This window comes from Gavialis gangeticus, unplaced genomic scaffold (assembly GCF_001723915.1).
Source record: "Gavialis gangeticus isolate Ggan-Ray unplaced genomic scaffold, GavGan_comp1, whole genome shotgun sequence".
Taxonomy (NCBI): Eukaryota; Metazoa; Chordata; order Crocodylia; family Gavialidae; genus Gavialis; species Gavialis gangeticus.
The window spans coordinates 9,067,712-9,077,614 of NW_017729003.1; the positions used below are offsets into that span (position 1 = coordinate 9,067,712).

Consider the following 9,903-nt stretch of genomic DNA (forward strand, 5'->3'; position numbering starts at 1 on the left):
CAGCCCCCTCTTTTTTTAAAAAAAAAAAAAAAAAAAATCATCTTAATGTTTTGAATGCAGCCACCCGCGTTTCTCCTTTCCCAGTCTAAAACTGTTCATAGCTATTTTATAACCCTTAAGAGCAAAATTCATTTCTGATTGAGGTCTGCCACAGTAATTTGTTGGAGGGACACTTCAGGTTTCATTTTAAAGACTCTAGAGCCCTTTAGTCCATTCAGAAAGGATATTTTATAAACTAAAAACAGTGTCATTATAACCTGCTGAAGTATTATCATCTTGCATTTACATAGGACTATTTGGATTAGGATTGATAATAGGTTAGAAATCCTTTTACTTCAAGTTCAGTAGTTGAAATGTTGGTGGAGCACAATGAGGGTGGTTATGCTGCAGCTGTTCCTGCCAGATATTTTTATTGGTAAGAGAGTATTTACTTCTATAGTGATATGAACTGAGCGCTAATTAGTTAAAGAAAAAAATGTGGAGAACACATTCTTTGTGCTTTTTTGTTGTCCTTCAAATAATCTGAAGTACATCTAACAAAAAATAAAAGCCATGAAACTGACTTCTGTATTCAAGGACTGCTTCAAAACTTTATTTTTTGTTGTTTTTCCCTGTCTTGCAGATCTTGGCCTTGATCAATTTATTGTGAAGCGTTATGATGGAAAGGTGAGCTAACTTTGACTTTGTTTAGTGTTTGTTTGTTTGTTTTTTCTTACCTAGAATATCTCTTAATTCTTAATTTTTCAGTGAATCTCTGTCAAGGTATAAGGAAAATAAAGTGTTACTTTAGTTTGTGTTGAAGCATTGCAGTGGTTTGTTACATAGCTGAACAAAAAAAAAGTATACAAAGGGTTGATTTAATGCTTCCAAAACCAAAACATGGCGTAACTTCCTTTTAACTGCAGCTTTTAACAGCTTTTTAGCAGGAACCAGGTTTTTCACTGTTACTTGCTAGCAAACTGACTAACCCTATTACAGTGAACACCCTCTTTTAATGAACTTTTCTCCCAGTCCCATAGTGGTTTGTTATAATGATGGTGTGTTTATACTAATTTCTTTGCCTGCTGGTGGGAGAGGGAATTGTGTACTTGCAGTAATCCTAAAATCAAACTTAATAGCAGTCTCTGCTTGGTTGTATAAGATTATTGAGCATTACAAAGTATCAACTACTGGTATGCATATAGATATAGTTCTAGCAATCAAGCAAGCAATCCAGTTATATATGTAGATTACCAGTCCTATGAATACACTACACTTCTCTGTCAGCTGGCCAGGTGTCACAGAGCAGGCTGGTTCCTTGAAAGGAGTTCAGATCTTTTCAATCTTCAGCCACAATCAGGATCAGGGAAGAATTTTTTTTTCAAGGTGGTGATATTTATAGTCCTTTAGTCACATAGCCACGAATTAGACAAGTTTCTGATTTTTATACACATTGCGTTATGTCGTCTTCTGTCGATCCTCTACTTATTGGTACCAGGAGCCTTCTGCTTTCAATATGGATGGAATGTGTTCTAATAAGCTGTTTTTCTCAGACTTTTCACAGAAAAACAAGTTGCATAATTGTATAGCCTGTGTGCAGGTGTTAACTCCGTAAATACACTCTTGTCAAGGCTAGGCCTTGCGGCCTAACAGACCATTTCAGTCTTGTCCAGTGTCAAGAGGCTGAACTGTCTCCACAACAGTGTGCTGACTATGCTGTAATAATTTGGTTTTCCTTTATAGACAGCACCACATACTATATTACAGTTCTGAAACCAAGTTAATTCTACTGAAATTAATAGAGTTATAGCAGGGATGCATTTGGTCTCAGAAGTAAAACACAAGTTGGTACCATGGTTAAGATGCTGCTTGATTCCTCTGTACAGGCTGAGCCAAGCTGCATTATCTAAGATGCCTAATTTTGTTGACTTGTGTATATGGACAGCTGTTACGTAAAGTAATGTAATATTCCTTTATACCAGTCATCTTAACCAGGGTGTCATAAGAGCCCTTTAAGGGTGCCATGGTGTCTGGCCCCAGTGTGAGGAGGCAGGTATTTCAGGGTGCCCCCTGTCTGGCACCTCGTGCTGCCCCAGCTACCCCAGTGGTTCCCCTCCATAACTCTTTGGAATTTAAATGTAACTCAGTAATTCTCAACTGGGGTGCCACTAAGTTCAGGAAAGTTATGGAGAGGTGCTTTGTGGCCAGAAAGTTTGAGAATTGCTGCTGTGTACCATTCTGAATACTCCACAATACCTTCATTGGTAGCAATGTTGTCATCTCGCCTACAGCAAAATTCCTTGAAATCCAAGCTTTCCTGTCCCCACCCAAATAAAGTAATTATTTTGACCTCTGATTGCTGAATGATACCTGGTATTTAATATGCAAGTGTGGCCAGTTGTAGCTAGAAAGTCCTGATATTTGACTCCATGTTAATAAAACTCCACAATCTGAGACTAAATTCATCCTAATTTACTTTTTGGTTTTGTATTTAATGGAATGCATTTTTGTTCACTTCCTGTGAGGAGGTGGCTGGACATAACTAAATGATTACTCAAATATAAGGGTGTTTGTTGTGGATGAGTGCCTGTGTTCACCCAAGGAGTACAGCATTGTTTAACTGACAACAGAATATTTAAAGTAGTTTTTGTCACCAAGCCACTTTGTGCGTCTCATTTGTAACTATGAAGCAGGTAAAATGCTTGTTTTCTTGTCCTTTTTCTTTAAATCATAAAAAGTAGACTCTCTCCTCTGTGCAGTTCCTCCATTCTTTCTCCCTCTGCTAACTGTCAGTCCATGTGATCTTAACACACTTTCATGGTATGTTTGTGAGACTATCAAATAGAACTTCAGTCTTCAAGGTCTGTATAAACAACATTTCTTAGGAAAGAAGTGCTGAGTCCCACACAATTTTGCTGATAGTTCCTCTGTTCCTGAGTACTGTACATGTCAAGTCCCATCATGTGGTATAAAAATCTCAAAGCTAAATGGTTTGTTTACTGAACTCAGATTTTTGTTCTACTGTTGCCTCCTTTCTGGGTAGACTTGCAATGCATTATAATACTTACATACATGATTGCAGCAGTATCAGAGACACTTGCCCTTGTATACTCCCATCTTGCCAAAGTAGTATAAAGGTGAATCAATCAGTAGATGCAGACTGAAAGGCTTAATTTTTATGGCCCGTGTTTGTTTCCTGCACTGTCCATCCTCCAATCTGACCTTCTATTCAAACCACAATCATTTTTATTTGGTATACTGTGTTATAGGGGTGTTAAACTCATTAGGCCTCACAGATTGGATGAGGGGTGCAAGGCCAGTTTGCAGGCTGAATTGGATCTGCAGACTAGCCCTGTGTACCATATCCGGCATAGGAGGATTGTTTGGCATGGGTGTTGTATGCAGCATTCACTCTGGATTGGTGCTGACTTCAGCCCCATACACTGTATAAAGCACACAGGTCCTGTCCAGTCCAAGACTCGCAGGAAGCACTGTTGGCTAGGTGCTAAGGTTCTGTGGGTTGGATCATTGATACCCCTGCTGTGTTATGTCTGTAGAGATGCTGTGCCCAATTAACAAACAAAATGTACTGCATGGTTGAGTTCTTAACATGAGACATCAGTTTTAAAATCACGAGTGTAATCAGTCACTCTCAATAGTAGTGTTATGCAAGGTAGGCTACAAGCAGGGGCTATAGTACTCCATACGCACTAGGATCTGTTATGAAAGGAAGTAATGGCTCATGTGCATTTGACTCTTCTGTTTAAGGAATGCTGATGACAGAATTAAGTTAGCCTTGATTATGAAGACAGCAGTGATGACATGGCAAGGGGTTGAAATTAAAGCAAGATTTGGGGTCTTATTCAGTAATGCAGAAGTGTAGATCATTTAATCACTAATAGATCAAGTTATCTAGTACCTTTTTCCCCCTCACTTTATATTCTGCTCCTGGTTTCAATTAAAGAATGAGCTTGTCTTAAGCTCATTCAGATGCCCATTAAAGTACCATAAAACTGAATCTTTTCATCCAAGTTTGAGTTATGTAGGTATCAGTTAAGGGATAAAATTAATCTAATATCTTTTCTTGTCTGCTCTTGATCTTTTATGTTCTCATTTTTCATCTTGGTTTCCCAAATGCATGCAAGCACTCTAACTGAAGACAACCTCCTCCTTAGTTGCAGTTATAACTTTGTGAAGCCATAATTGTGTGTGCTTTTTTGTACGTTGGCAGAGATAGTGAATTTTAGTAAAAGGCTTGAGAGGACTATTGTTCCCATGAGTATACTGCATGATGTCCATTAGTGTCGATGGAAATTATGGTATAAACATGTACTGAGGACAGAACAGACTTTCCCATTGGAAATTTCTTCTCCTTTTGTAAGATGAAAGGTTAAAAAAAAAAAAAAAAGTATTTAGGTGGAAGTCAACAATGGTACTGAAAAGCACTGGTTATCTGAACTAGATATTGGCTAAAGAATAGAAAACAGAAATATTTTTAGTTGTAAACCAGGATTTATTTCTATGGCTCTATGTAACTAATAATTTAGAGCAAACTTCAGTAAAGAGAATAGAACCAGCTGTGTAGTCAGATGTGTTTTAATTACATACTGTAGAACAAAGTGTACAGATTCTGTGAATTTTGTGCATGTATGTTGAAGACAATGTCACTTAATAGTAAATCAAATACATTAATTGTTTTTTCCAGACAGTCTTGAAAAATTAGAAGGCAGCCAACAAATAGATTAGTCATGACCAGCACAAGTAATTGCCAAAGATCTTTAAGCAGTTTACTGCAAATCTGGGAGACTTCCTAAATATTTGTCCATGTGAAAAAAGTTATGGTGGAAGAGCAGTATTCTTCTTTCCAGCTAGTAATAAACACACTTCCTCCTATTAAGGGGAGCACTGTACATGTAACTTCAACCCCTATACATGTCTCTATGAAGTAGCTGGAGATCAGCAGCCAAAGATGTTCATCCTAGATGCCAGATGTCCTCCATGGAGGAAGATGTTTTTACCTGCTACAGGCCTAAGTAGCAGGGTATAAGTAAGCATGGAGCTAGGTGACTTAATTTAAGAGCACCTACTTTCCATAAGGGAGGCATCTATCTCTACTGTCTGTATACTGAATCAAATGGGTGATCTTTTTTCATCAGCAGTACAGGCTTCTCTAGTGCCCAAATGAGACAATTTGTTGTGAGAACATTAATGAAGTGTTAGTAAAAAGGACAAAATCAATGCAAAAATTTGCAAGTGTTCATGAAAAACATTGCACACATTGATAAAACCTTTATAGAATCCTTCAATTTCCTTTCTCTAGCACCCGCTGGAAAATGTTAGCAGAAATTAAATACTATTTAATTTTAATTTACCATATTCTATTACCTCTCGCTGTGTTCATTAGTATGCCTGTGTTAGGAGTCCATTATGAACGGTGCAGTGTTGTTTCCTTTTGAAGACTGGGTGTGTTGGCCTTGGGTCTGTGGTGTTCTTTGCCCTAGGAATATCAGACCTGTGCTGGAAAATATATGAAATGCTTTAAAATCCAGTTAAACCAAATGAAGTGAAGCTACTCCACCTTGATCTCAGATGAAGTTTTCAAACTGATATGCTATACTGGTAGTGATTCCAGTGGTTGTAGTACTGTGTGGTAGGCCTGTGTGAAGTGGCAAGTATTCACTTCGGATTCAGCTAACTTGGTGATTCATATCACTGTCTCAATTTTGATTCGACCAAACTGGATCCGAAGATTCAGCACCGCCTCTAAAGACTAAACAGGCAGGAGTCCTCACCACGCTGGACACAGCTGGCTGTCTCCAGTTTGTAAGTGTTGTGGTGGGCAGAGGGGGGAAGAAAGGAGTGTGTGGGGGCAGATCAACGCCCCTACAGCAAGGGAGGGATTGGGGCTGGGCCTGGGACAAGCTGCCTGGCTGGGGCTGGGGGGCACAGGCAGAGCCATCCCTAAGAGTGTGTGGGGCCGGGGAGTGGGTGGAGCAAGTGGCTGGAGCCAGCGGAGTAGAGGGGGGTGGCAAGTGGCTGGAGGAGTAGCCAGAGCTAGCGGGGGGCAGAGGGGGATGAGTAGCCAGAGCTGGCAGGCGGGAGGGGTGGCAAGCAGTCGCCCCAACTCGGACTCCTGCCCCACCCCCCCAGGATGGCCCTTGGCACAGGACTCGGGGAGGGGGGCTCCCGCTGCCACGTATCACTGGTCCAGGAGGCCATGAGAGTGGGTATGTGCCCTGGAATCTGCATGGGGCAGGCTGGGCCGAGCTGTGCTCTGGACAGGCAGCAGAAGGCTCTAGGAGTGGGGCCTATGCCATCCCGCTGCTCGCCAGCCCACACACACACACTCGCTTGCTCGCTCGGTCTCGCGCTGTCTCTCTCTCTGCTGGCTCTGGCTGCTCCTCTGACCACTTGCCACCCTGCTCCACCAGCTCTGGCCACTTGCCACAACCACCACTCCCAGGCCCCGCACACCCCTATGGATGGCTCTGACCATGCCCCTCTGCCCTGGCTGGGCAGTTTGTCCTAGCCCCAGCCCCAATCCCTCCCTTGCTGTGGGGGCATTGATATGCCCCACCCCCATGCCCCTTCCCTCCCCCCTCTGAAAACCAAAACAGACTTACTAGCGGGAGGCAGCTGTGTCCAGCATCCTCGAGAACTGCTGCCTGCTTAGTCTATGCCCGAATCTCCAAATCAGGCTGAATCTTTTCCAAATCAATTCAGAGGCTTCCACTTTAGCACAGTTCTACCATGATGAGGCAGTTCTGAGAAGTGATTTTGAGATTTCTATTAACCTGGGAGTCAGCTTTAGAGAAATGTACCTGATCCAATATGGTTAGGAGCAGGAAGGGACAGTGTCAGTTGATGTCCTTTCCAAAGGTATTGAGACAATTATATTTGAATATGCATCTTCATTTACATTTTGGGCATTTTTAAAGAAACAGCTGGACTTCATGGGCTGTAGATTTTTTCTTAGATCAGATGTTAATACTGATAGGAATACGATGTAATATTTCTGAGAAATATTTAGCTTATTTGGAGGAAAAAATTAGATGGTATTGGTTTAATATAGAACATACGTGAATAGTTCTTTTTCTGTCTCCTGTGGGGAAAATTATTCTGTATGGCTGAGTGCAAGTAAAAGCTTTTGAACTATCAATTATAGCTTGCCCTTTATATTATCACTGGCCTAAGGAAGCACCAAGTAATTACAAAAGTTTCACAACCCTCTAATTCAACTAGTGAATTAAATACTCCCACCCCAGTTCATATTTATGTTCCTCCTGCTTTGGATATAATAGTATGTTGCTCTCTCCTACCCAGTAATATCCATATAATGTGAAAAGTTGCTCTTCGTATAAAACGTTATAATTACTGGAGTTATTAATAAAACATCCTTTTCAAGTATTGAGATGTTTTATTGGGTATCGCAGAACAATAACAAAGTTAACTGGATGTAACAAAAATATGAAAAGGTTTCTGCCTTCTAGAACAGGAATTGAGCAAAATACGGCTCGCTAACTGATTTGAATCTGGCCCTTAGGTGGGCGCTCGCCAATTGATTGGATCTGGCCTGTGGCTGCCCCTATACTGCCCAGGGGAGGTCTGCTGCACAAGCTCCCTGCTCCCTCAGACTTCCACTCATCCCCCCCACAATACAATACAAGAGTAAGATTTTTATTTTGAGCTATTATGCAATTACTTCTATATACACCACTAAAAAAAAATAAATCCAGGCATAAATTTATTTTATAAATAAAATTAAAATGTTAGTAGATGCTTTATTTTTTTTAAGTATATGATTTGTTTTTTATCTATAACTTGTTAAAATGATAAGGGTGGTCAGGCATTGGAACTAGGCTGTCTGGAGTTGGGCAATCTCCATCCTTGGAAACTTTCAAAAACTGGTAAGATGGACACTTGGCTGGGATGGTTTAGTTGAGGCTGATCCTGCCTTGAACAGGGGGCTGGAGTAGATGAACTTATGAGGTCCCTTCCAGCCCTACTTGCGTATGATTCCTGTGATCACTGCAGCAATCTCTTCAGTAACCTAAATCATAAAAAGGAAGCTTATAAGAAATGGAAACTTGGTCAAACAATTAGGGAGCAGTGCTCGGGCATGCAGGGATGACGTCAGGAAGGCCAAAATGTGATTGGAGGTGCAGCCAGCAAGGAATGTGAAGGGTAACAAGAAGGGTTTCTACAAATATATCAGTAGCAAGATGAGGATCAGGGAAAGTGTGGGTCCTTTACTAAGTGGGGAGGCAACGTGGTGACAGGATGAAGAAAAGGCTGAAGTATTCATTGCCTTTTTCGCTTCAGTCTTCACAGTCAGGGTCAGCTTCCAGACTACTGCAATGGGCAGCACAGTTTGGGGAGGAGGTGAGCAGCCCTTAGTGGTGAAAGAACAGGTTAGGGACTATTTAGAAAAGCTGGACATGTACAAATCTATGGGGTGGATGGGATGCATCTGAGGGTGCTGAGGAAGTTAGTGTTAGTAAAGGGTGTTGGAGGGAGTTGGCCAATGTGATTGTAGAGCCATTGGCCATTATTTTTGAAAACTCATGGTGATTAGGAGAGGTCCTGGATGATTGGGAAAGGGAAAATATATTGCCCATATTTAAGAAAGGGAAAAAGGTGGTTCTAGGGAACTATAGAGAAGTCAGTATCACCTCTGTCCCTGGAAAAATCATGGAGCAGATACTCAGGGAATTCATTCTTAAGCACTTGGAGGAGAAGGTGATTAGGAAGAGTCAGCATGGATTCACCATGGGCAAGTTATGTCTGACCAACCTAATTGCCCTCTATGATGAGATGACTGAATCTGTGGATGCGGGGAGAGCAGTGGATGCGATATGCCTTGACTTCAGCAAGGCTTTTGATGCTGTCTCCCACAATATTCTTGCAAGAAAGCTAAGGAAGGACAGGTTGGATGAGTGGACTCTTAGGTGGATAGAAAACTGGCTGGAGCATCAGGCTCAGAGGGCAGTAATCAATGGCTCTATCTAGTTGGCAGCCAGTATCAAGTGGAGTGCACCAGCGGTCAGTCCTGGGGCTAGTTTTTTTTCAATGTCTTCATCAATGACCTGGTAGATGGCATAGATTACACTCAGCAAGTTTACAGATGACACCAAGCTGGGGGGAGTAGTAGATATGCTGGAGGGTAGGGCTAGGATTCAGAGTGGCCTAGACAAATTGAAGGATTGGATAAAAAGAAAGCTCATGAGGCTGAACAATGACAAGTGCAAAGTTCTGCACTTAGGACACAACAACAGTCCCATGGACTAGTAAAGGCTGGGGACTGACTGGCTGGGCAGCAGCTCTGTAAAAAAGGACCTCGGGGTTACAGTGGACAATAAGATGAATATAAGCCAACAGTGTGCCCTTGTTGCAAAGAAGGCTAATGGCATACTGGGCTGCATTGGTGGGCATGTTGCCAGCAGGTTAAGGGAGGTGATTATTTCCCTCTGTTCAGCACTGGTGAGGCCACATCTGGAGTACTGTGTTCAGTTTTAGACCCCCCACTACAGAAAGAATGTGGACAAATTGGGGAGAGTTGAGAAGAGGGCAATGAAAATGGTTAGGGGGCTGGAGTACATTACTTATTAGGAGAGGCTGAGGGAACTGAGCTTAATTAGTCTAGAGAAGAGAAGACTGAGAGAGAATTAAATAGCAGCCTTCAAATCTGAAGCGGGGTTCAAAAGATGAGCTGGACTGTTCTCAGTGATGGCAGATGACAGAACAAGGAGCAACAGTCTCAAGTTGCAGCAAGGGAAGTTTAGGTTAGATATTAGGAAGAATGTTCTCACTAGGAGGGTACTAAAACACTAGAACGGGTTACCCAGAGAGGTTGTGGAATCTCCATTTTTGGAGGTTTTCAAAACCTGCTAGACAAAGTTTTAGCTGGGATGATCTAGTTGGGGA

At 41.8% G+C, this 9,903-nt stretch overlaps 1 protein-coding gene across 5 annotated transcripts in view; it reads left to right on the forward strand.

The window, feature by feature from the left end:
* Positions 1 to 9,903, forward strand: part of MICU1 (mitochondrial calcium uptake 1) — a 276,027-nt gene that overhangs the window by 83,852 nt on the left and 182,272 nt on the right. For all 5 annotated transcript variants that reach the window (XR_002095722.1, XM_019507793.1, XM_019507792.1 and 2 more), the window contains exon 4: positions 623 to 666. Coding sequence is in view for 4 of the 5 variants with exons in the window: in XM_019507793.1 (XP_019363338.1) it covers positions 623 to 666 (44 nt within the window). In the remaining variant the exon portion in view is untranslated. The remainder of the gene's footprint in view (positions 1 to 622; positions 667 to 9,903) is intronic.